Source organism: Ursus arctos, unplaced genomic scaffold, assembly GCF_023065955.2.
Source record: "Ursus arctos isolate Adak ecotype North America unplaced genomic scaffold, UrsArc2.0 scaffold_2, whole genome shotgun sequence".
NCBI classification, from domain to species: domain Eukaryota; kingdom Metazoa; phylum Chordata; class Mammalia; order Carnivora; family Ursidae; genus Ursus; species Ursus arctos.
Window position 1 is genome coordinate 26,316,962 of NW_026622874.1, and position 27,077 is coordinate 26,344,038.

At 35.6% G+C, this 27,077-nt stretch overlaps 1 protein-coding gene and 1 pseudogene across 4 annotated transcripts in view; one reads left to right on the plus strand and one right to left on the minus strand.

The window, feature by feature from the left end:
* Nucleotides 1-27,077, minus strand: part of CEP350 (centrosomal protein 350) — a 150,504-nt gene that overhangs the window by 21,827 nt on the left and 101,600 nt on the right. For 3 of the 4 annotated variants that reach the window (XM_044387853.3, XM_044387852.3, XM_044387854.3), the window contains 8 exons: nt 23,285-23,407; nt 21,972-22,171; nt 16,828-17,039; nt 13,632-13,776; nt 8,879-9,039; nt 5,985-6,121; nt 3,222-3,304; nt 48-2,050 (listed from right to left, as the gene is read on the minus strand). In XM_044387853.3, coding sequence (XP_044243788.2) covers nt 48-2,050; nt 3,222-3,304; nt 5,985-6,121; nt 8,879-9,039; nt 13,632-13,776; nt 16,828-17,039; nt 21,972-22,171; nt 23,285-23,407 — 3,064 coding nt within the window. The remainder of the gene's footprint in view (nt 1-47; nt 2,051-3,221; nt 3,305-5,984; nt 6,122-8,878; nt 9,040-13,631; nt 13,777-16,827; nt 17,040-21,971; nt 22,172-23,284; nt 23,408-27,077) is intronic. The other variant, XM_026509152.4, reaches the window with a different exon arrangement.
* Nucleotides 17,770-18,273, plus strand: LOC123001613 (coiled-coil-helix-coiled-coil-helix domain-containing protein 2-like; annotated as a pseudogene).

The following is a 27,077-nucleotide window of genomic DNA, read 5'->3' on the forward strand; positions in this document are numbered from 1 at the left end:
CTACAAAGATAAGGTTACTTGACATTCTGTCTAGATAAAATACTTACAGGTCTGGGGCATATATCTGGTGAAGAAATCTCTTCTTTCTCATCTTCCAATTCAGACCTTAAGAAGCAACCTGGAACACTTGATGACTGTTCCTCAAGATTTGGGGATAGGGCTTGGGGTGGTACTTTCTTTTGATCATCATCAAGAAGCTCCTGATTGCTAAGCTGGATTTTCTCATTCCTAGCTTTTTTGATTTCTTGTAGTTGATTGACTGTGTCCTTCACAAAGACTGTCAGTAAACTGTCCGTCAGTAAGCTGACTTTTCCTAGCTGTTGCTCTGACTTTTCCCCCTCACTTTGTGAGGACTTCAGCTGGGCTTCCAATTGGTTCTTTTCTCTTGTTAAAAGATCCAAAAGTGGAGTAGAAAGCTTTTCTGACACCTCCGGATATAGGTTCTCCTCCTTTTCTGTAAACTGCTGTTGTTTCTTTAACTCTTCAGAACAGTTATTATCTAAAGTAACACCTTCTAGAGCAATGGAAACCTTTTCTGTGGCACCAGAAACAAGGTCTTTGTTTTCCTTTGAACAAATCAGTGAATCCACCGAAGACTGCTGGTGAACATGGGCTTCAAATACCCCTGAAATGTCCTGAATGTTGTCTGTTTCTATTTTAAGGCTTCTATCAAGTGAGGCTTCTATATCGTGCATACTAGGTTGCGAGTCCTCATAAAAATATTCAACAGCCTCCTTTTCTCTATCAAACTTGGAATCTGCTGTATCTTTTTGTTCTTGACTATAGTATTGATACTGTCCATCTGAGTAAGACTCTTCATCTTCATTTATGTCTACATAGTCATCAAAGTTTTCTGGAATGTGAGATATTTTTTGAGGAGGAGCAAAAATACCATGCTTCTCTTTGCACACAAAGTATACAATGCCGTCATATGTTCCATTGTTATTTCCTTCAGCTTTATCCAACTCCACTCCAGCCCAAAATCCTTTAGCAAAACTAGTCACACCTTTGAATCGAAGAGTTCCTGGCTGAACATTGCCAATCAACACCCTATCGCCGATGTGGAAATCACGTAACTCCTCTGCCACGGAAACTGAAACCAAGGAAGGGGGTTCTGTAACTCCCTGGTCATGCTCTACATCACTGCGCTCCTTACTTTTCATAAGCTCAGTAGGGGACTTGAGTTCCAACAGCCTCTCAGAGTGGACACTGCTATGAACAGAAAGGCTTTTCTCACTGAGGCACTCACTGATTTCATCATCACTGCCCAAGCTAATGGCTCTACTTGTAGAGTTCCTGGATGGCTGTGATTCGTCTCTGCAAGACTGAGAGTCTTTCCTGAGTGACAACAAAGATGACACCTCGAAGTCATCTTTGTACAATTCAGCTGAAATGTCTTTCTTAAAAGAAGACACTTCAAAACCTTCAGCGTATGATATCTCTTTAGGAGCAAAAAGATGCTCTAATGAAGACAAGTCCCTTTCTTTTATGTTCTTCTGTTCTTGAATGTCTTTTTCTGATTGGATGTTTGGACTATGATCCGTATCTTGATCTGACTCTTTCTCTTTGAACTCTTTTCTATGAAGATTTTCAATGGCTAATCTAACTAAGTCCTTCTGAACATTTACAGACTCTAAAGGAAGATCTTTCCTTGAAAGAATTTCAGATGAATCTCCCTGTTCCAGGTCTAGTTTCAGTAAGACATCAGACTTCCTAGATTGTTTCGAATAGGCATCTTCAATCACACTCGTCTCTAGTTTTGTATAGTCTACTTCTTGTATTTCTGATTTTTGACTAGAGTCTTCTTCAACCTTGGCATCTGACACATCCAGAATTCTATTGGGGGCATTCAATTCTTTGAGAAGAGGTAATGAAGGTACATTTTCTAGAGAATCTCCAGATTCTGCTCTGGTTCTCCTTGATGATCTAAGAATTGGAGATGAAGTCTGAAAATGCTCTTCTGTTTGTCTATCCAATTCAATCACTCTCTTTGCATATGCAGATAAAGACCTTTCTGATACTGATCTCTCAGAACCTGCCAATGCAGCATCTTAAAGGAAAAGAAAAAATCATTATCAAAATTATTTAATTACAATCTTTGAACTTCTAGAACCAAAGGCTAAATAAAAGCCAAATCTTTATGAGGAAAAACTCTGGGCAATAACTATAACCTGCTTTGGTTACCATATAAGGTAAGTTTTTCCTTTAAGAGAATATATTGTACCAATAATAACCAGAACATTTAGAGTGATTGAAAATTTAAAGTTTGAAACAATTTCTTAAATGTTGTCTTAACTTATAAAGTGAAGAAAAATGGCTGTAAGTTTATGGAGACATTGATTTGCATGATCATCCTTAAACCATGCAAAACCAGAACTGTACAATGGATATTACATACATATTTCATATAGAAAACAATGAAGGAAGGACAAATACACTTCTGTATACACTTCAAGAAGAATGAATTTTCCCGGGGACTTAAACTAAACTCTCAAATGTAAAAAAACACAAGAAAAAAGAAAACTATTTCTGCACATACAGCATTTTTTTAAAAAGATTTATTTATTAGAGAGAGAGAGAAAGAGAACTCGAGTTGGGGGAGGGGCAGAGAGACAATCCATAAGCAGACTCCCTGCTGAGCACACAACCCAATGTGAGGCTCGATCCCAGACACCCCAAATATAGCATTTTAAGAGCTAAAAATGAAGGGGAAAAAAATGTGATAAGCTAACAAACCAAGAATTAAAAGTTTTTAATTCAAATCTCTATTTTGTCGTTGCTTGTTGAGTAGGCTTTTTTATGTCTCAGTGTTATTTCCTCATTGAACTATATTTTATTTTCAGTAATTCTTACCTTTCTTTGCATTAAGTTGAAAAATATACATATGACCACTTAACCTCTGAACAATAGTACAGGCTAAAAAATATATACTCAGTTACAAACTCTGGTTAATGACGCCAATGATACGCTCAGCCCTTTTAGATTAATGTCTTTATGCTTCATTTTTTTCATCATAAATTTGGGACAATAAAGACTTACAAAATTTATATATAACCAATAAATCACTTTAAAATATCAAAGTAACTTAAAATTTCAATAATTATTATCTCTTAAGAAATTTATTTTTTAATCAAAAAGCTGTAGAGGAAGAACTGTAGAGGCATTTGCATAAATCCTTAGTCTGTGTAGACACAACACAATTATTTTTTCTAGTTACATACCAACATGTTCAGCAATGGACTCCAATGATCCTCTGGAGCGTTCTGATTCTGTTAGTGATTTCCAGTTCTTGGCTGTTTCAGATCTGAAACAGAAAAATTAATGAGCAGAAGTAAATGTATGCTGATACTATAATAACCTGTGAAAAAAAGCAGTCAAGTCCTAGACAACTACCTCTTCTTCACAGGTGTCCTCCACCCTGTCACTTTCATCAAGCCTATTTCTGGCCCTCATCACTCTCAGTAGATGATCTTGCTTCTTTTAGTGAGAAAAACAGAGACCACCCACATGAACTTCCTTACCGCCAAACTTTCCACCTACAAATATATCTATATTCACAGCCTTTCCTCCTATCTGCAGGGAAGAAAAAGTGGTATCTTTCACCTTTACTCAAAGCTGATTATTTGAACCTCTTTCTTCCTAAAATCTCAAACAGTTCCAGAGCCTCTTCAATGGTGCTCCTCAATTATACATTCTCTTTCCTATAATCTTTAGTCCTTCAACCTGGAGATTTTTCCCCCTTAGCTTGTATGCTATGAGCCTCAAAATTCTGCCCCTGAATTCTTCATTCTTCCACATCCTGCTGTTGTCCTCTCTTATTCTTTAAGTTAACAGGAAGAGCTACATTCTTCATTTTCTCGCCTTCTCTTTATTTGTGAAGTCACAGTATTTGCCTTCTACCTCTGTCTCTTTATAATGCCTTTAAATGCTATTTTATCATATTTAGTACTTGCCTCCCTTTTATTCCCTCTGAATGCGTATCTTTGAGTGATGTTGTTATATTTGTGGTCAACCACCATTTTTATGCCATATATCTCACCCTGACATCTTTCCTGGATAATTTCCCTTAGGTGAACTATGGCCACCTCACAATTAGTATTCTAAAACAAAAATCGTAAGCTTCCACAAAAGAACATATGATTTTCCATTTAAATTAATAGAACTTTGACCCAACCAACTACTTAAGAGAAACCTGGGAGTCATTCTGAAGCAGATTTTTACTACTTCACTATCAAGACGTGACTTTACTTAGTCAAGTCTACTTCTTAAATATTTTTTAAGTATTTCTAAGGATAATTTTTTTTTCAGAGTAAACTCTACCCCCAATGTGGGGCTCAAACTTGAGACCCTGAGATCAAGAGTTGCATACTGTACTGACTGAGCTAGCCAGGCACCCCTACTTCTTAAATATTTCTAAATTTATCTACTATCTCTGTTCTTATTACCATGGATTATTTGAGGCCTGGCTTAGACTCCCGCTCTCCCTGCTACTCTAAGCTTACTCTTTTCTATCTTTCCTTCATAGAGTAGTCAGAAAGATTTCTCTGAACACAAGTGTAATTGCGTCATTCTCATTAAAATCCTCCAATAGCCTGGTTAAAAAAACTAAAAGCCACTCAACAGTATATTGTGTAAAAATCTAAAAAGAAAATTTACAGTTTATAATATAATGGAAAAATATACATAAAATCTAAGCATAAGAAATCCTAAAAAGAAATATTGTTGACATTTGCAATTCTGGGGTAGTTGGGTATATAATTTAAACTTTTCTTCTTTTTACTGCTTACCTCAGTATTCTAATAATAATAATAATAATAACAATAGTAACTAATATATAGTGATAATTGTATGCTAAGCTCTGCTCTAAGTGAAGTCTTTTAACCCTCATAACAAGTTAATTAGTCAGGTGTTATTATAGGGATACAAATCCCTATTAAAAAAACCTGAAGCACAGAGAGATTAAATAACTTGCCCGACAAAGTTAAATAGCTAGCTGGTATTGAAACCAGGATTCAAACTCAGGTAATGTGAAATTATAATTATAATGAGTCTACATTATTTTTGTAACAGACAAAAGAAAAATCCCTAAATATTTTCTTTAAAAACCTTCAAAGGCTTCACCTCTTCTGAAAAGTAAAATAGAAACTACTAAGAAAGAGTGAGTTCAAGGTTATCATAATTTGGTTTATATTTTTCCAGTCTCTTCTAACTTTAGCAACATCCTATTATGCTTAGTTTCTATGATATGCCAAGCTCCTTGCTGCTTTTGGTTATTCATGAATGCCCTTCTCTCTGAAATGCCCCCAATTTCTCAGTCCCACTGACTGTTTACCCCCTACTCACTATTCAAAATTTATTTTAAATATTGCAACCTGACTTTTTTATACACTATCTTATATACTCGAGTGTCACTACTTAATATCTTCTGTATTTGCAGTAACTGGCTGCATAATATTCTATCCCTGGAAAGAACCATAATTTACTGGGCTAGTCACTCATTTTTGGACATAAAGATTGCTTCTAATGTGTTATATTAAGATAAAGGATGCTATGATAAACATATTCATGTAAATTGAGACTTCTGGTAGACCATATTTTCTCAAGCTAGGTTTCCAGAAGTTGGAATTACTGAGTCAAAGTTACAGATTGTTTTCTACTTTTGAAACACTGGCAAACTGCTTTTCAAAAGGTCTATATCTACTTACAGTGCTACTACTAGCAATACTGGAGGATACTATTTTCATTGCAACCACACCAGATTTCAGAATTCAAAATGTATTTTTAAATTGGTACCTTATTATATATTTGATTTGTGATTGTATCATACATAACAAATTAGTGAAAATAAAAATATTAACCAATATTTTTGCTTCTACAATTTCACAGTTACTTAAAAGATAGTTCTACTAAGAGTCTTTCCTTATGCTTTTCACAAACTTTTCTCAAACAAGGCAGAATATAGATAAGTTATCACAAATTTCTACCTGTGTAACGGAAGGGGCTTGATCTTGGGTTTTTCAGAAGCTGAGGAGAGCGTTTTAATCTGAGGCTTGGCTGTTGGCGATGTTTCCAAATCTCGGCTAAGCTCTGCTTCAGTTTTCTTAATGAATTCATCATATGACTAAGTTTAGAAAAATCAGAGGAGTCACTATACAGAATTTTTAAAAAACTATTTTAAATTAGAAAATAGTATTTTTTATGGTAAAATATCCAAATAGTAAAGATATAATGTAAAAATCTTTCTCCCAGTACCACTGTCATTCCCCAGAGTGCTATCGATAGTTATTCATAGATCCTTCTTGAAATAGTCTATGTAAAAGCAAGATGTATAGCTATAATCCTTAATCAATTAGGAAATGACAGTCTCCACTCTACAGAAATTTAATACCTATGAAGCAATGCTTCAGGTTCTGCCACATTAAAAAACTTTTTTTGCTGATCATGTAATTATTCTTTAAAGGCTGCCCTAATACTTCCATGTTATTTTTAAGAAGTTTAGCCATGATGCTGAGTTCAATGGCACCTTCTTGGGAATACAAATCCTTGGGAATACTTGGGAATATAAATCTTGAGGAAGAAGGAAGGGTGTGGTTAAGAATATGATAGTTCAGAATTACAAAAAATGTTATCAGCCATTCCGTATCTATTATCACTAATGTATAATTCTAATTTGGATGAAATCTAAGGGAAGCACTTCATCTATTATATTTCTTAATTTTCTGGCCTAAAATCCCTACTTTTACATCATTATCTGAGACTACAGCTGTTCTGTTTAACACTGTATGTTCAGTACCTACTGAGTGTCTGGCCCCAAAAAGGCTGTCAATAAATATTAAGACTGAATGAATGAACATATGGATGCTACTCAATTGCTACAGACCCCTAAAACTTGGGCTAAAATCCCTACTTTTACAACTTTCACTATCCATATTACCTTCCTCTGAATTCTGATCTGAAAGCTATACTTACATGAATGTAGTTAATTTATTACATCTGTGACTAAATAAAATCCAAAGATTATATATGAAATGCTATACATTATGTATTTCTCCATCATATACTATAATTCTAAAACCTAAATACAGAATTTTCTCTTGTCTGTAAACCATTTAATAAAATGTTGAATGACATGGATCCTATGGCTTTTCTTTAGAGGTCTTTCTGGCTGGCATATCCATTAAGGAACATTTTTGAGCAATGCTTTTCAATTAAGCATATTTCATTTAATTTTCAATGGTTCCTCATTACCTACACTAGTGCTTTTAAATTCTAGGCCCCACCCTAGACCAATTAATACCTCTGGGAGTGAGCCTGAATATTCGTATTTTTCAAAAAGCTCCTCAGTTAATTCTAATGTGTGGTCAGGCTGAAGACTGCTGACTGGAAGTCCAAACTCTTCAGTCAGATTCTAAGGTCCTGAACATAATCTTTATTTTTAAATTTTGTTTCCCAATACTTTCCAACATGATCTTGCCAGTGTGGTCATTCTACCTTAGCCACTTTTCCTTATTTCTAAACATCTGTGTGAGTTACAATCCCTGTTCCCACCTCTGTATCACGTACCCGTGTAAATGTCTATTTTCTCCACATCTGTTACAGCCTTATCTTCTACGTGGAAGATAGTGTAGTATAATGGTAAGGGTACAAAATTCAGAATTAGAGATATATTAAAATCCTAGCTTTACCACTCATGAGCTGTGTGTCCCTGAATATCATTAATCCCCCTGACACTCAGTTTCCTCACCTGTAAGACAGGGACAGTAAAGCCATACCTTGTTGCTTGAGGATAAATGAAAAATATGTGTGAAGTGATTAGCTGAGTTCCTAGCATACAAATAGGCACTTAAATATCTGATGATTAAACTAATAAAGGTAGGAGGAACACATATTTGGTGTGACCACAACAAGGACCATTAAAAAGACAGAAATACTGGCTAAACATAACAAAAAGCTTTCTAACATTTAGAGAACCTAGAGTCCAACAATGAAACCAACTGCCTTGAAAATTTGAAATTTCCTTATTACTCGAAGTGTTCAGGTAGAAGCTGAATGATCTTCTCTGGTGATGTCATAAGAAGGAATTCTTGTGAGGAGCAGGAAGTTTAGATCGATTCTATGATGAATGTAGCGTTTTAGGAACACGAGGCTGGCAGAAGGTATGCAAGCAGAGACAGGGACATTCAAGAGGTTATGCAGAGAGGTCATGAGGCTCCAAACAGCATGATGGCAGTTGGAATGGAAAATGACAAGCAAGAAAATTTATAAAGAAAAGAATCAGTGGGATCTGGTGACTAAATGGATAGGAGAAAATAGAATAAGGAAGCTATCAAATCCAGGTTTCCAGCCTGGGGTAGAATCAGGGAAGGCTACTAGAGCTTGGGAAAAGAGTCAAGTTTAGAATTATCATTTTGGAGCCATTGAAATAGTACAAAGAGTCACATTAATAAACTTGTGTGGCATGAAATATCACTCTGCTTAAAAAACAAATTTTTTTAAAAAGGCAGTAACAATTCCAATAGCTAGAATTATTGATCTTTTTTTAAAAATAGAATTATTTGTCTAATGATTCTTTGCTTCAGAGGGCATGGATATCAATCTTTCATAGACCTAATCTTTCTTATTTAGAAAAAAACCCTTTAATACTTGATTTTAATATTTGTTTAATACTTGATATTATAAGATTCATTATTTTAATATTTAATGTTTTAAGCAAGAGTTTGTTTAGATAAGCTCAGACTGTTTAAAAAGAGGTTAAAATGTGGCACCAAACTAATACTGAAAAGTTCTAATCCATTACTTTATTAACAACATTAAAAACATTTTAGGCTCCACATATACTTTTGCCTTGATATTGAACCCCCTTCCTCCTATGTCTAACCTCTAACTGTTTGATCAGACTGGCTTCTTGGGCTTTCAATCTTTCCTTCTGCCGTTTTCTCTGTTCCTTCTTCAGCTGGTCCACAACTGATTTCCTTTTCCGCAGCTCATCCTTTAGGGCTCTGATCCTACCTTCAATGTCACTTTGGTCAGATGTTGTTTCTGAAAGAGATACAAAATCTCTTATTAATTTTAACTTAAGAATAGTTAACTTGGGGCATCTGGGTGACTCTTGATTTTGGCTCAGGTCATGATCTCAGGGTCCTGGTACTGAGCCTTGCTTCAGGCTCCACACTCAGCAGGGAGTCTATTTGAGATTCTCTCTCTCTCCCTCTGCCCCTAGCCTGCCTTGCTCCCTCTCTCTCTCTCAAATGAATAAATAAATCTTTAAAAAAGAATAGTTAATTCAATAACAATTATATTAATGAAAAGCAGCAATGTGATATTAAATAAAGTCAATCTAACATTTAAAATTAAGGAATTTGAGCTTTTGAAAAAAATTTATTAGTGATTTACGTTCCCCCTCCTTTCCCCTAAATCTCTATTGGGCGGCAGGGGCGGAGGGGGGGAAGGTCTCCTCCTATTTATTTTCACTTTCTAATTTTACTATTTGAAATTGCAGATAAATCTCAAGGTACCCTGTCTTGGTGAGATAAGCAACTAGAAGTTGAAATTAGTAAATTAGTAAAATTTGGACATTGTGAGGAATTATTTCCTGATGACAAGATAATCATGTTTATCTGTCCTTCCCCTTAGTTGTTAATAGTTTTTAAGTCATATTAAAATCAAACTGAAATTCTGTCTTCTGTTGTTTTCAAAGTAGGCTCCACGCCCAGCATGAAGCCCAATGTAGGACCTGAACTCAACCACGGCTCAAGACCTGAGCTGAGATCAAGAGTCGGATACTTAACTGAGCCATCCAGACACCCTGAAATTTTGTCATTTTATCTTTTTAAAGATTTATTTGTTTTAGAGAGAGAGAGAGAGAGTGTGCGTGTGTGTGTGTGTGAGAGAGAGAGAGCAGGGGAAGGGGGAGAGGGAGAGGGACAGAGAGAATCCCAAGCAGACTCCCCACTGAGTGCAGAGCCCAATTGCAGGGCTCGATCTCATGACCCTGAGATCATGACCTGAGCCAAAACCAAGAGTCGGACGCTTAACCAACTGAGCCACCAAGGCACCCTGAAATTTTGTCACCTTAAACTGACTGGGAATCATCAGATGATGTCTTAATACCACATAAAAGGAAAGAGAGAAATTAAAAAGAAATATACTCTGCTGTAACCTTTCTTTAGAAGCTCTTAAAATATTTAAAATAACTGAAATGAAGCTAGTTAAATCTTATTTTCTTCCCGATAGTTTCCTAAACACGCGAACACACAAAGTAGATATGCAGTCACAGCAAAATCATGAAAAAGACATTTCCTTAAAATAAGTGCCACATACATGCTATGAAATAGTATCATTTAAAGATGCTGCTTAGGGCAACCCTCTTGGGTCCCCTCCCTCCTCGGGAGCTTTGTACTATCACTTTGCTATTGCTCAATAAACCTTGCTTCGCTACGAAAGGAAGGAAGGAAGGAATGGAGGGAGGATGGAAAGAAGAAAGGAAGAAAGAAGCTGCTTATTTCACTACATATGGAAATTACATAGAATAAAAATGACTATTCCTTACACTTCCTCCTAAAATCACACGATGGTATCATTTCCACACACTAATGCTGAATGAGACATTTAATAGCAATAGAAATACTATTACAATAGAAATATTATTGTATATAGATCTGAAGACTCAGATGTACACTACATTACACCATAAATAACCAGGTGTTTTTCAGGTATTTCAGATTAAATTGCATAAGAACTAGTTACGGAATTTATTTAAATGCAAAAGGATTATAGTCTTTTGTGATAGTGTGATCCCAATATCTGGATTAGAAATAATGAAATCTAAGCTCCTGTCACTTCTATGCCGCTGATTTAAGGTGCCTCTGGAAAGTTACACACATCTTATACCAGCGGTGGCATCATACTGAGCCCTTAGCATGGGCAAAGCTCACTATTTACTGACCAACATTCACAAAATAACATAATAATAAAGGCCATTTTCAAGATCTACTACTGGTAGTCAGTAAGGTGTTTGACGCCTACCGATTTCTAGAATTGATGTGAAGTTCAATAAGGTGACTAAAGCACACAGCACAGCACCTCACCTACCATAAAAGTGCAATAAATGGTGGGGCGATTCATACTCATATAAGACCAACATTTTATGTAGCTATATTTTAGGTAACATATTTTTTGGTCTAAAACTAAAAACGGTAGTGGTGGGGAGAAAGCAACTATTTCCCTTATTATTTTTTTTAATTTATGAAAAAACTAATCAATTAGTTTCAGGGGTAAAAGGTTCTGAACACTTAGTGGCAGGCTTTATAGAGATTCAATTGATGATTCTAGTATAACAATTGGGAGTAGGACTGCAGGCTGACTTAAAAATTAAAATCTTTCTAAAATGAAGTATAAACCCATACCTCTGCATCTTCTAAAATTGTGCTTCTTTTAGCTTGAGGAGCTTTTATGTGCTTCCAAAACTTGAGACATTACTTTGATAAAATTATATACAGGACCATTATATTCCCACAGACTCAGTTTCAACTTTGCCCCTGTCCCAAAATGATTATTTTAAATTAATACATTTTAAAAATTGCATATGCCAGCAGTGATTATTCTAATAAAAATATTTATCATCTATGGTTGTGAAGATTTAACAGCAGATGATGAAAAACTTGGAGTTTTTAGATGAAAGATGTTGGAAAATGTTTCTGTTTTTAAGTACTAAAGAAATCAAAGTATACAAATGAAGGGAAATTAAAGTCTACGAGAGTAAATGGGAATATATTATACATCCGCCCAACTACAGTATTCCTGCATAGTACTTGTCATTAGTAACAGCTAAGAGAATCTCTAGATGAATTTATTGCCTTTATGGAATTCCTCCTGTAGGGAGTTTTTGGGTAGTGGGGAAGAGAGGAGGGGACAGGTAAATGATACTTCGGTTTAAACACATCAAGAAGGACAGAATAATCTAATCGAAAAAATTAAGTTTCTGATTATTTGACACATATGGCCTGTATTAATTTGGCTGGTAACAAACTCTCCATCACGTAAGTTAGAAAGGCATTATGTAACTCCACCACATTAAAACTGACCACAAACACTGCATTTAATGATGTCATCATTAACAGGTAGATGTCATCCATAGTTTAAAAATCTCAGAGCTATTTCTCTAAAACTATTCTTACTTGAATTATGTTTTATCAATAAAACAGTATCTTATTAACATTATCATTAATCCTTGGTCTGTAACTCATGCAAGTATGGTTATGACATTATTCCATGGAACAGATGGAAAAGATTATCCAATATGGGAAAGAAAGTTGGAGAAAGTCACCAGCGAGTAACAGAGTCGAGATAAGAATCCACGTTTCCAAGTATCAAGTTTATGTCTACTGACATGTTATTCCACTGGCTGTAACTTTTCACCAGAGTACGGGAAAGCAAATACATAAAATAATAATAATTTTCAACAAATAAATATGGTAGGCAACATTCTTCAACTGGGCTGACCTAGTAATTCCATTTCTAAGAATTTATTCTTACTGAAATACTCAACAAGAATATATACGTGAAGATGTTCATTAGAGCATTATTGGCAATTCTGAGAAAATCTGAATGATCATCACTAGGGAAATGGTTAAATAACTTATGGTATATCTACTCTTTGAAATATTATGCAGTTATTCAAAGAAAAAGAGTTGTTTTATAAATATGGGTGTCAGAAAATCCCATGATTTGTTATCGTTTGAAACACTAAAAACAGGGGATACAGAAAAGGATCAAAAACCAAAATAAGAATAATATTTTTCACTTTTCTTCTATTAAATGTCTACTCTCAAATGCAAACTAAAAATGAGCTCAAAGGCATACATCAAATAGAGTATTAATCATCCCTGGAACCTTACATAAACTGAGCAATGCCTATATAGACATGTTTCCCAAGATCAAATCTTATAGACTGAAGTCTTATAGAATAGAGGCTGTTCATTCTTTCATAATCTAATACCACAGAGTTTTATAGTAGCATAGAGGTTATAGGAAAATAGACAATGTTCGCCACTGCTATTTGCAATCTATTCTCTACCTTTCCTCCTTTGAAACTTAAACTAACCTTCACTACCTCTTCCTATCTCTCCTCATGGTCATCATTCATTCATTCAAGAAACATTTAATAAATACCTGTCATTTGCAATGCAAAGTACCTGCTAGGTTCTGGCGCGACAACTGTTAACAAGATACAGACTCTCCTTTCCAGGAGTCTATACGCTAGTAAGGGAGACCCACCGGGTAAAGTCTGGTTACAATTTATATGCTGTCTGGTATAACAAGCTGAAGCACAGAGCGCTATGGGAACACATAAGCAGTATCTGGCACATAGAAAAAAAATTCAACAAATGTCTGATGAATAAATGACTGCCCATTAACAACCCAAGAATATAACAGTTTGTCATATTTTGTGTAATAAGGGAAAAAATTATCAATGAAAAGCAATGAAATTATGTGATTTAATCTTGGCAAGCAAAAAGCCTTCACAAATGCAACAAAGGATAACATTATACTAACATATGGATAGACAAAGCTTATTAAAGAGGAATTCAAATGTAATACAAAGAAAACTAACTCTGTGTTATTAGTCTTACCTGACTGTGTCATAGATAATGACTCATCTGACCAACTGTAACAGCGTTGATGGGACTTGACAGGTAGACGATACTGTCCTCCAGTCCTATGACTTCCTTTGCTAGACTCCTGCTTTGACACGGATGTGCAGCTTTTGGGAGGTGACTGTTCAAACAGAAAACCAAGTGGGAACTGTTTTGTGATACATTTGTAAAATCTATTTAACATTCGAGATACCAAGCAGTTAAAGATATTATTTACAAAGAGTTTTTAAATAACTCTATTACATAAAAAAGTAAAAACAGTTTACAAATTATACAAAGGAGAAGACCTCAATTTTTTTAAAGTTACAGAAAAAAGTTATAAAGAAGCATACTTTTTAAAAATGTTTATAATAAAGTAGGAGTGGCTACTATTTAAGTGATATTTACCCTCTTATTTTTTTAAAAAGATTTTATTTATTTATTTGAGAGAGAGTGAGAGAGAGAGAGGAGTGGGGAGAGAGAAGCAGACTTGCGGCTGAGCAGGGAGGGTGACATGGGGCTCCATCCCAGGACTCTGATATCATGACCTGAGCCAAAGGCAGACGGTTAAGCCTGGGCCACCCAGGCGCCCTTACCCTCATTTTTTTTTATTAAAAAAATTCTAAACGTAGTGCAGGTATCTTTTCAACATAGTAATTTAATTTCCTTCAGATAATATACCCAGAAGTGGAGTTGCTGGATCATATGGTAGTTCTCCTTGACAGATAAATGGATAAAGAAAACATGGTGTATGTATGTGTGTGTGCGTATGCGCGTGCTCTCTCTCTCTCTCTCTCTCTCTCTCTCACACACACACACAAAACACACACACACACACGGGAATACTATTCAGCAATAATGAAGGAAGGAAATCCTGCCATTTGCAACACGGACAAACCTTGAAGGCATTGTGCTAGGAGAAATAAGTCAGAGAAAGACAAATACTGTATGATCTCACTTATATGTAGAATCTTAAAAAAAAAAAAAAAAACTCATAGAAGAGATCAGATTTGTGGTTACCAGAAGTGAGGGGAATTGGGTGAAGGTGGGCAAAGGTACAAACTTCCAGTTATAAGATACATAAGTCCTAGGGATGTAGTATACAATGTGGTGACTATAGTTAATGTTGTTATATGGTACGTGGGAAAATTGCTAAGAGAGGAGCATAAACGTTCTCATTATAAGGAAAAAGACATTTTTTTGGTTACTATATGAAATGAGGGATATTAACTAAATTTATTGTAACAATCATTTCAAAATATATGCATGTCAAACCACTATGCTGTATACCTTAAACAGTTCTGTGTACCAGTTGGTACTGAAAAAGAACCTTAAAAATAATAAATATGTACTAGTTTTGTAGAAAGAAGGAAAAAAGAGGAAAGGAGGAAGGGAAGAGGGCATAAGAAGACTGTCCACAAGAGAGTATTACAAACGATGTAATTTCTACCCTGGCGTCAGGTGGAAGTGAGAATGTCTAGCTATCATCACTTCCTATATCTGTGAATTTGGGCAAGCTGCCTAGCCTGCTGAGCTACAGAGTGGGGCTTAACACAGTATCTGTAGAACTCTCGTGAGGATAATCCACATAAGGCATTCAGCATATTAGCTAATACTTGTAAGTAAGCAATCAATAGATACTAGTTTTTACTATAAAAACCACTTTAAGACACACTAGTTTTATTTCTTTGACGTATTTTCTTGAGAGGAAAAAAACTAATTTTTAGAGATTGATCAGATGATGGCTATTCTGAATCTCAGTAACAAAGCTAGGTAGGATCTAATCAATTCACAGGAAGTATTAAGATTGTGTCAAAAAACACAGTTTGGTTTAAATTCCATGCTACAGTTATGCATACAAGCCGATTTTCACATGATAACTAAGAATTTGCTAACATGATAATTTAATTAGAAATCTTTTATAATCTAAAACCTCTGTTTCCAGGTATGCACGCAAGGCATTGGAATATTTTGCAACATAGTATGGAAAAGGTTCTTCATTAGATCATTGGATAAAAAATGTTTTTCCTCCAAATCTTTCAGGTCCCATAACACACATCAATCTGACTGATTTTTCAATAGGGGAAATGCAATTCATTCTTCATATCCACAATGAAATGAAGACTCTACCAAAGGAAGGATATTCCACTCTGAATTTAAGTGTATTCCTTTTTTTAGACATAGAGAGACTTTAACAAAGTTTGTGTTCACTTAATATTTAATAATATTATGCTAATTCCTTTATAAAATCAAATTAAAAAATAAAAACAGTTCAGTTTCTAGCTTAAGTTTTTATCAGGTTTTTTTTAATGAAGTATAGAATTAGGGACAATGTGGAAAACCTTATTCTAATAGTGACCATTATTCTAGTTGAGAGTCAATAACCATTTCAGGTCTGCTTTAAAGAGATGAAACCACTACTTTTATTCTGATTTATAAGGGTGGTTATTAATTAAATTATAGAAAAGGCACAACGGTATGGTTTAAGATCTTATTGTTTCTATTATATGACAGAATACAGATTTTAATAAGAACTTGTATTTTCCCCATATATTATCTTTAAATTTAAATTAAACTTAGAATATCTTTTTTAAGTTTTATTTTTTTAAGTAATCGCTCCACCCTACGTGGAGCTCGAACTCATGACCCTAAGATCAAGAGTCACGTGTCCTACTGGCTGAGCCAGCCAGGTGCCCCAACCTTAAATTATCTTTTCAAGATTTTAGAAGTTCCTGGGGTACTTGGGTGCCTCCATCAGTTAAGTGTCTGCCTTTGGCTCAGGTTGTGATCCCAGAATCCTGGGATCGAGCCCCTGCATTTCCCTCTTCCTCTGGTGTTTCCCCCAACCACGGCTTGTGCTTTCTCACTCTTTCTCTCAAATAAATAGATAAAAATCTTAAAAGATTTTAGAAGTTCCTATCCCCTCAATATTAGTAGACTTAATAATATATAATTTTATAACTGCCACTAAAGCTAAAATTCATATATTTATAAATCTTTAGAATTCAATGAAAATCTTTACTCCTGTTCAAATGTCATATACTATATGTTACAGGTATGGGCGATAGTCAACACTGTCATGAATTGCAAGAATATAACTGTTAAAAAAAAAAGAAAACAACTGTTAATAATATATTTTTTAGACAGGCTTTTGTCTACAGAAGTCTTCAGGATTCAATATATATTAACTTACATGTTTACTAGGAGAAATAGAAGACTCCAGTTCTTGTGAAAAAACCATTTCTTCAGTAAGTACACTATGATCTGGACTCCCTGGCTGCTCCTGAACTACAGACTCAGACGGTATATACCCAACGGCAGGGCTGCCCAAGTCTTCCGGAATAGAGCTTTCGCTGTGTAGGTGAGAGTAGGAAGGTCCTGGAGATTCTGCTTCACTTGCTATTTCTACAGAGAGAGTAAAAACAAGAAAAAGTCCACAATCTTGGTCAAAAGAAATGTTCAACTATTATACTTTGCATTTGCTTTTGCATAATTTCACTTGTTCCATTTAGACATAATTTTTAATCTCATCACTTAATGAATCACATTACTATAAAGTCTATTAGTCGAAGAATTTTGACTGATGCACATTGAGAGAAGGGCTTAGTTAAAAGTCCTCAGAGGAATTGTTTTACATTTTTAAAAATATCTTTAAGGTCTGGTTTAACAGAAGAAAGTTGGATTCTCATATCTGCTTCTGTCTGCAATCTGTGGCTATATGTTGTTTTGGTTGAAGCATATGCAGAAAATCTGGCCTCACAAAGAATATCTGTACTTAGAAAGGGAAGAGTATTCCAATAGTCTTTACAGATAATTGTGGATATTCTTTTTTGATGTTATACCAAAACTTGACAACTGGTAGTTTCCTACATGTTACCTGTAATGTGGAATCTGAAGTCGTATGAATAAACTTCTTGTGATCTATTACATTATAATCCTTTGGTCAACTCTGCACTTTCAATGGATTTTTTTACTCATGCATGATTTTCTAAATCATCACTGGTCATGTGGAAAACACTGGTTCACTGAGTTATTAAGATCTTCCCAATGTTGACACATTTCATCATACAATATGAAAAGATGATTCTGGACTGAATCTCAGACTTCTAGAGGCCGAGGTGCTCTGCAAGTAACCATGCCGCGTGGAAGCCGGAGCCACACCTCCCGCATGGCCGCCCCTGCCAGCCAGCCAGGCACTTCAGATGGGTGCTGCGCCTAGACCAGTGCCAGCAGCTCGGCCACCAGCAGCGGCACTCTGGCGGCCAGGTCTCATGGCCCGAATGGCAACCACTGCAGCTGGTGTGGCTGTGGGCTCTGCTGCCGGGCACCCAATAGGTCATGCAATCACAGGGGGCTTCAGTGGAGGAAGTGATGCTCAGCCTTCAAGGCCTGACATCACTTACCAGGAGCCTCAGGGAACCCAGCCAGCATACCAGCAGCAGTAGTAGCAGTTTGGCCCATGCCACTAGGAGATGAAACAGTTTCTGGAGTGTGCCCAGAACCAGGGCAACCTTAAGCTTTGTGAAGGTTTCAGCGAGGTGCTGAAACAGTGCAGATGTGCAAATGGATTAATCTCATCAAGAAGTTCAGACTGAAGATATGGAAAATCATCTCTCATGACCAAGTTAGTTTAACATAAAAATATAACTAACAATGAATATATAAAGTATAAAGCCACCAGTTAAACCTCTCCATCATTAAATACAGTTTTCTTCAGAACTGGAATGAAAAAGGGAGTTCTTACCATATAGAAGTTCATTGAGATGGTCTGAGTTTGGGGCTGGGAAGATGTTTGTGTGCCTCCTTAAATCACCTTTTGTGATGTTTTTATTTGTGAATTAGTTAGAATAGTGATTTTTCTCCCCCCCCCCAAAAAAAAGAAAGAAAAGAAAAGATGATGCTGATTAATATCATCACCCAACATATCAGGAAAGTATTTTAAGTACTGGAAAGCAGTCCAGCTCACAATGAGGAAAACAGCATTTCTAAAATCCTAAACTTTCACTTGAAAGCTTCAATTTTATCACTCGCAATAAATACTTGTTCTCCTTGAAGAGTCAGAGTTGCTTCATTTATTTCTGAGAAACTATTGGCCAAATACCTAAGTATAAGTAACCATGGTTTTCAGTCATTTAAGTAAAAATGGTACTCCATAAAAAAAATGGCTAGTTCAGCTTGCAATTCAAATCACTGCATTAAGTGCTTTTCTTCAAGGTAACGACTGTCCTTCGGCACACACAAGTGCTTTATGTGTATTTCCTATTTTGTCACACAAAATATTAAAAAGATAAATACTCAGAGGTTGAGATTCAACAAAATTCGTATTTGTAAATGCTTATTTAAGGACAATCTTACATAAAACTGGCATGTTATCATTAGTGCAAAGTGGTAAAGAATACAATAACTACTAACACAGTTTGGCGCCACTGCCTTGATTCATGCTGAGGCACCAGCAATTTTACCCACCATTATATTTGCTACATCAGTGTAATGTCAACAAAGTGAAAAAGGCAAACAATATGTTAGTATTATTATAAAAATAATAATTTTGACCTCCTAGACCCTCTGAAAGGATCTCAGGGCCTCCCCCAGAGTTTCACGGGCCATACGTTAAGAACCACTGCTCTAGGATTCATACCTGGGATTGCAACCACTGAATTCTTTTATCGATTGTTTTTACTTTTTATTTTTATTTATTTATTTTAAGAGAGAGTGAGAATGAGCACAAGAGGGGGGAGGGGCAGAGAGAGAATCTTAAGCAGGCTCCACAGCCAGTGGAGAACCTGATGTACGGCTCGATCTTACGACCCTGAGATCATGACCGGAGACAAAATCAAGAGTTGGAGGCTCAACCAACTGAGCCACCCAGGCAGCCCTCAATTAGTTTTAATGCCTCTTTTTCCAACCTGTTTTTCAAACTAGGTTTAACAATTAATATACCAGAAGCTCCTTGTTCTACTTACATACCAACAGGTTTGACAGGTATTGTGAAAGGGTTGAATGATGCTCCTCAAAAAGATATGTCCATGTCTTAACCCCCAGAACCTATGAATGTAATCTTAGTTTGAAAAAAGGTCCTTGCAGATGTCATTAAGGATGTCATGACAAGGGGTGACTGGGTGGCTCAGTTGGTTAGGCAACCGACTCTTGATTTTGGCTCAGGTCATTATCTCAGGGTTGTAGGACTGAGCCCCGCATTGGGCTCTGTGCTTAGTTCAGAGTCTGCTTGGGATTCTCCCTCTGAATATGCCCCCACCCCCCACCCCTGGCAGCTGCTCACACGCTTGTGCGTGTACATGCTCTGCTCTCTCTGAAATAAATAAAATATTTTTAAAACAGTGGCAGGATCTCCACTGACAAGTTTCCTTATGAGACAAAAGAGGAGCAGACAGACATGGAGGACAGAACAGTGTGAGACTAGAGTTAGGCAGACACAAGGAATGCCTATAGCACAGCCACCACAAGCTCTAAGAGGAAGAATTGTTCCCTGGAACCTTCAGAGGGAGCACAGTGCTGCCAACACCTTGCTTTTGTACTTCTGGCCTCTAGAAGTGATAGAATAAAACATTTTTTTTTTAAGCTAACAAATTTACAGTAATTTGTTACAGCAGCCCTAGGAAATGGATACAGGCATGAAATAGTATTGCTTTATGGTTTCAATGCCCGGATTACTAATAAAGTTGAACATTTTTTAAGATGTTTATTGATAATCTGGAGTTCTTCATTTGTGAATTATCTGTTCTTTTGCCCATTTTTAAAAATGTATGTGTCATTTTATTTTTGATTCATAGGAGTTGCTTGCATGTTCTCATACTATTCCTCTGACAGTCAATTCTGTTACAGATACCTTTTATTTTGTTGTTTTACTTTTTTTATGGTATATTAATGAAGAGAAATTCTTAATTTATTGAAGTCAAATTTATTGACCTTTCCCTTTACGGCTTTGCTTTGTATAACATGTTAAAGAAATCTTTCCCTCCACTTGATGTCATATAGCTAGTCTCTTCCACGGTCCTGCAAAAGTTCTAAAATTCTAATTTTTAGATTTAAGCCTTTTTTTTTTTTTAATCCTTTAGCTGAATCTTTCTAGATTGTCAATGTAGGGATCCAATTCATTTTTCCCAGCCCCCAAAATTTATTGGAGAGTCTCTCCTTTCCTCACTGCTCTGTAAAGTTACCTGTGTCAAAAGTCAACTTTCCATATATGCATGAGTCTTTTTCTGGGCTGTTTCATAGTCTTTTTGTCTATCTCTGCAAATAATCCCATTTTAATTATTGCACTTTAACAAACTTTGTTATGTAGTAATTTCTCCATTTTGTGGTTGTTCTTTAGCAGTGTCTTTACTTTTTGTTCCTTTGTTACTTCACATAAATTTTAAAATGAGCTTGTCAAAACTTATGAAGAAATCTTGTTGGGTTTCTGATATAAATTGTCTTGAATCTGTAAGTTCAGGCAGAATTAACATCTTTATGACACTGAGTCTGTGAGTATGGAAAAGCATTCTATATATTTTGGTCTTCTCTAATGTCTCCTAATAAAATTCTAAAGTTTTCTCCAAAAAGATCTTGTATATTTTTTAATTTATTTCTAGTACTCCATATTTTTTATTTCTATATTAGATTTTCTAACCAATTTGTGCTGCTCTATAGATATGTATCTGAATTTTGTTTATGAATTTTATATCCAGCAACCATGCTAAACTCACTTTTTAATTCTAATAACTGACATGTAAATGCTGGATTTTCTATGTGCACAGCTTTAAAATCTGTAATAGTGAGTTCTGCTTCTTCCTGTCACTCCTTAGGTGAAAAATAATAGCATCTTTCTCTTATTTCCAAATGCAAAGGAAATTTTTCTATGTTTTACCATTAAGTATGGTACCTTGTTGTAGGTTTGGTTTTTCATTTTTGTTAATTGATATCCTAGATCAGGTAAAGAAAGCTCCCTGCTATTGCTACTTTATCTGAAATTTATTACAAATGCTTTTTGGATTTTATCAAGTACCTTTTCTAAATCCATTGAGATGTCATGTAATCTCCTCCCCCCCAACCTGTTTAAGTAATTTGCCACATTATCGATTTTTAAGAATGTGTTAAACCCTACCTGGTCATGGAATAACCCATTTCCATTTCAGGGAATTTACCCATTTCTTTTAAGTTTTCAAGTATATTAGCATAAAGTTATTCACAATAGTCTCATATTTCCAATGTTTGTGGCATTTGCAACTGGATTGCCTTCTTCACACTTAATCATTCACCTTTTTAAAAATAATTAAGTAAATCTTCCAGTTATCTTAGGCTTTGGTTTGTAGTCTGAACAGAGTTAGTATTTATTACCTTTCTGTTCTGTTCTCTCGTCCTCAAGTTCTTTCCTAGGAGTTTTAGGTTTTATTAATTCTTTGTCCCAGGCAGCCAAAGCTTGTTTTTCCATTTGACGAATTTCTGCTTCCTCTGCATCCAAACGTCGCTTCCACTCGAGCAGCTCCTCTGCGTGTTGTCGCCGTTGCATTAGTTTTTGCTCTCGCTTTGTCAAAAACCTATGGTCACACCACGAAGAACAGTCAGAGAACAAATCTATGGGCAGAAATCACTCTGAGAGCTCTACCACTCATTGCCTTATCAACAAGCTGTGTAAAAACAGGACATTCATACAACTCCTTTGAAAAAACTTTGAAATAACAGAAGCTCTGATGAGTCAACTTATTCAGAAAACGAAAGAATTTATGTTTTACTTGTAATTGTTTGTAAAGATTAGCAAAGGAAAAACAGCGGCAAATTTAGAAAAGAAAATCTTCAGAATATCTGGACACCCATGGCTGATAATACTTAACTTACACATTCACTTCTCATGGGTGACTCTTTTTCATAACAGAAGATATAAGGAATTTATTCTGAAGGTTCATACCAGAAAACACACAAACCCAAACCCAAAACAACAAAGACTAAAACAACAACAAAAAAACAAATCTCAAAGCCCCCAAACAAGCAAGCAAACAAAAAAGACATGTTCATGTCCCTTTTTGACTTTTACTTTCAAATTCAGTCTGGTTTTATTTCAGGTATCACTACACCACTCTTTGGTTCCCACTGCCTAAGAGATGCAAAGTGAGGTGATCGTTATGGAGAGAACACTGAGCACCACAGTCAGATGCCTTATGCGTATAAACATAACTAATTATTTACTTATGTGAAAGGATGCAACCAATGTCTCAAATTTCTCAATTTAACCCAATCTCTGAAATTAAATAGCCCAACATATCTTAGCTCCAAAGGGTTAAGAGAAATTAATGATTTAGGAAAAAGTTATCTAAGTAGTTAAAAAGCTACTACTAAACTCTTCTCATAGGTAGATGCCAAAGCTAAATAAAAGGTGGGCTGCTCATATTACTGGTGTTAGATCTGTACTGGCGGCTAATCAACAAAAATGCATCCACACATCCAACAAACACTTCATAAAACGAACAAAAACTGTCATTCCACTTCTTAAACAATCAGCATGTCAAAGTAATGTGGAAACAAAAATAATCTATGGGACATTTGACAAGAGGCCCCCAGGCTGTTAAGAAAAAAAAAGAAAAAAGCAAACAAAACAAACAAAAAGAACAGAGCATGCTCTATCAAAGAGTGCACTGAAAAAGGTGCAAAGTTACCTGACCAACTGGTTGTAGATATACAGCTGGAATTTGGGATGAAGGTTGGGAAAACAGACACTGAGAGAGGCCCAGTGGTGAGACGTAAAGACAGAGAAGAAGTAGTGAACAGGAGAGCAGTGTCTACAAAATAAGGAGGAAGATTTTAAAACCAAGAGATCAAGAGGCAGAAAGAATGAGAAAGGAAAAGCAAAAGAGCTGAGCGGAGAACTTTTAATATGCTTCCTGAATAACATTATAAGCTACTCAGTTAAAGCAAGAGTTATACTCTGTGTGACATATAAAACATGTACTATTATAGATCTTACCGATTTCTGAATAAGCATGCCTTTCTCCTCAGATGTTGCTTAATCATCACCTATAGTTTCAGGTAAATTTACTTGTATGTGAGTAGTTATGAGAAATACAGTATGGCGCTAAATAAGTTTTCCCATAAGCTTTAACATAGAGTACAACAATTATGGCTGTGAACCTAGTACATCAGCAATTCTACACACATATATACTCCTGAGCAAATGATTTTTGTATCTGTACCTTGTCAGATATTTTAAGCTTAAAATTAAATAAAAACCACTACGTTTGCTTTACTTAACCTTTACCATTGTGATCTAGCTTGAAAATAATAATTTAGAAAATAAATTTAGAGTTAAAAACATCTTTTTCACCTCTACAGCATAAAATTTGACTGCTCATAGGACCTACTGGAGATATCTTGCTTTATATTTAACAAAGGCCCACTTTAATAAGATTGAAATACAATATCCATTCTATAAAATATTGGAATGCATCATTAAGAATAAACTAAGCTAGTCACAATAAATACTCCTGGTTAAAAAAAAATCATGCTGTGGACAGCTCAATCATAAGGTTAAAAGTAAGAAGAAAATTTCATATGTTAAAGTGATAAAAGTAGAAAATTCTCTTCTTTATAAATAGTAAATAGATCATTTATTTATATATATAAATATATATATTTCAGAGGATAAATAAGTCTACTAATAGGTTGAAAGGTTGGTTCTCTTTGACAGAGCATGCTTCTGTTCACATGCACACAACAATAACCTATAGATCAAGGCAACATTTTTTGCCTTCGAAGGGCAAGGAATAATATCAGTATGTCACAGAAGTGAGAAAATCTAGGTATCAATCCAGCTATTCCTTTGGATTTTAAAAAGTATATACAATCTTGCCTATACATGTATCTTTAGATACACAGACTATTTCAATGTTTGTTTCCCCACATACAACTTAATATTTCATCTCCCCTTCATTTACTTCTACATACACACACACACGCACACACACACATCTTCATATGTGGACTGCCTTGATTTTCTGCACTGAAATTCAAGGAAAAACAATTTTGCCAAATTTTAGTAAGACACTGCAATCTTCCTTGCCATTCTTTATGAATGTACAACAAACTTATTTTGATGCTAATTATCAAAATATTACACAAAAACAAATGTACTCAGCAAAAGGTCCAAAAAATCTATTCATAATATTCAAATATCACCCACCCTCTTAAGTATATAACTGCTAAATGCATGCATGACCTAGTACAAAAAAGCAGAATAGTATTGGAACATGTAAAATAAACTGTAAAAAAAATTACAATTTAAATTTGTCCAGCCCAATACAGAGACTAATAATTTTCTCTACTAGAACAAGTACTGACCATTTATTTTTCATTTATAAGGATTAAGCATATTCAAAAGCTCTAAGTTAGAAATGAACACCAAAAGAAATAGCTAACAGAAAAAGGAAAGAAAATAGTTTAAGAAATAGTGTAAGAAAAGTTTAACTTGAAGTTAAAACTTCTTCCCAGAAACATATGTTCCTTATGTATATTCTAGAAATAGTGTCCTTTAAAAGCTAAATAAGATGAAGTTGAAATAAAAGAAGCAGTCCTTCACACTAGAGTTGACAATCCTTCAAGATGCTGCACAAATAAACAAAATTTGTGAATGATGGAGACATAAATGCCTACTAACAGAAAACGCTGATAACATGCTTAATGGCTGGTGTCAAGGCATCCCCCAGCAAGGCTTCTGATGGTAACAAAACACTGGATTGGGTAGGATTAGACATAATAGATTTAATCTAGTATGTAAATCACTGTGTTCTTATGATGTTTAATCTTAAGAAATTCATGAGTAATTAGTTCTCTTTTAAAAAATTTATTTATGAGAGAGAGGGAGAGAAAGAGTGAGGGCACGTGTGTGCAGGGGGGGGAGCAGAGGGAGAGGGACAAGACGACTCCACGCTAAGCGCAGAGTCCAACACAGGGCTCAATCTCACCACCCTGAGATCATGACGCGAGCCAAAACCAAGAGTCAGACTTGACTTAACTGACCGAGCCACCCTGGTTCTCTTTTAAAGTCACACTTTCACACTCTAAACTTGAACTATGCAGCTATTCAAGCCCAGTAATCAGCCACTGAACACTTTTCCAATTTAAACAGATCCTATTTACAAGGGTCAATTTCTATTGAGATAACTGTAAGTCATCACTGTAGTTTAAAAAAAAAAAACAACTATGAGGTTATCACAGAACTGTACCCCTGACAGGGGTACAAATAATACATTATATACTTATTTTTAAAAAAGGAGAAAAAAAAAAAAAGCCCTATGCGATTGAAAGCAGATATGCTTTAACTATGGCTGGCTGACATCCAGAGAGCAGGGTCCTAGTTCTAGCTCTGTGTGTTACCTGGGACGAGTTACTTCTCTCCATGGCCTCAATTTCTTCCTGTGAAACCAAGGTACTACACTAAATGACCTCTCTAAGAGCGCTTCTAGTTCCAGCAGTTTATAATGCTTTCTTTCTCCAAGTACCTCCTCACACTTTTTTAAATACCTTAACACACTGCTAGACCATGTAACATAAATGAGAACTTTTTTTTTCCATTGAGCTAGTATAATTGTAGATTGTGTTCCAACCTATTATAAAACTATGCTATCATTTGAAAGATCAAAATTATCATGTAAATTTTAAATGAAATTTTGAGCTGTAAAATAATTTGATTCTGAAAGATATTAAACAAAATAAACAACTAATACTTTAAATCATTTTAAAATTCTTTCTGGACCAAAAATTAAATCTATATTATGATAAATAAAAATGGAATACAGTGTTTATCTCAGGCTCATGAGATCGAGCCCCATTTTGGGCTCCACGCTCAGGAGGGAGTCTGCTTGAGATTCTCTCCCTCTGCCCACCCCCGTCCCGCTCACTCACCCCCCACACGCACATACCCTCTCTCAAAAATAAATAAATCTTAAAAAAAAAGAGAAAAGAGGGGCGCCTGGGTGGCACAGCGGTTAAGCGTCTGCCTTCGGCTCAGGGCGTGATCCTGGCGTTGTGGGATCGAGCCCCACATCAGGCTCCTCTGCTATGAGCCTGCTTCTTCCTCTCCTACTCCCCCTGCTTGTGTTCCCTCTCTCTCTGTCGAATAAATAAATAAAATCTTTAAAAAAAAAAGAGAAAAGAAAATGCAGTCTTGTATTTTTTTCCTTTTTTTTTTTTTTTTTTTAAAGATTTTATTTATTTATTTGACAGAGATAGAGACAGCCAGAGAGAGAGGGAACACAAGCAGGGGGAGTGGGAGAGGAAGAAGCAGGCTCATAGAGGAAGAGCCTGACGTGGGGCTCGATCCCAGATCGCCGGGATCACGCCCTGAGCCGAAGGCAGACGCTTAACCGCTGTGCCACCCAGGCGCCCCCTTGTATTTTTTTCCTAACCAAAATTTATTCTATTACCTAAAATTGTCTAATAATTTGCATATACTTA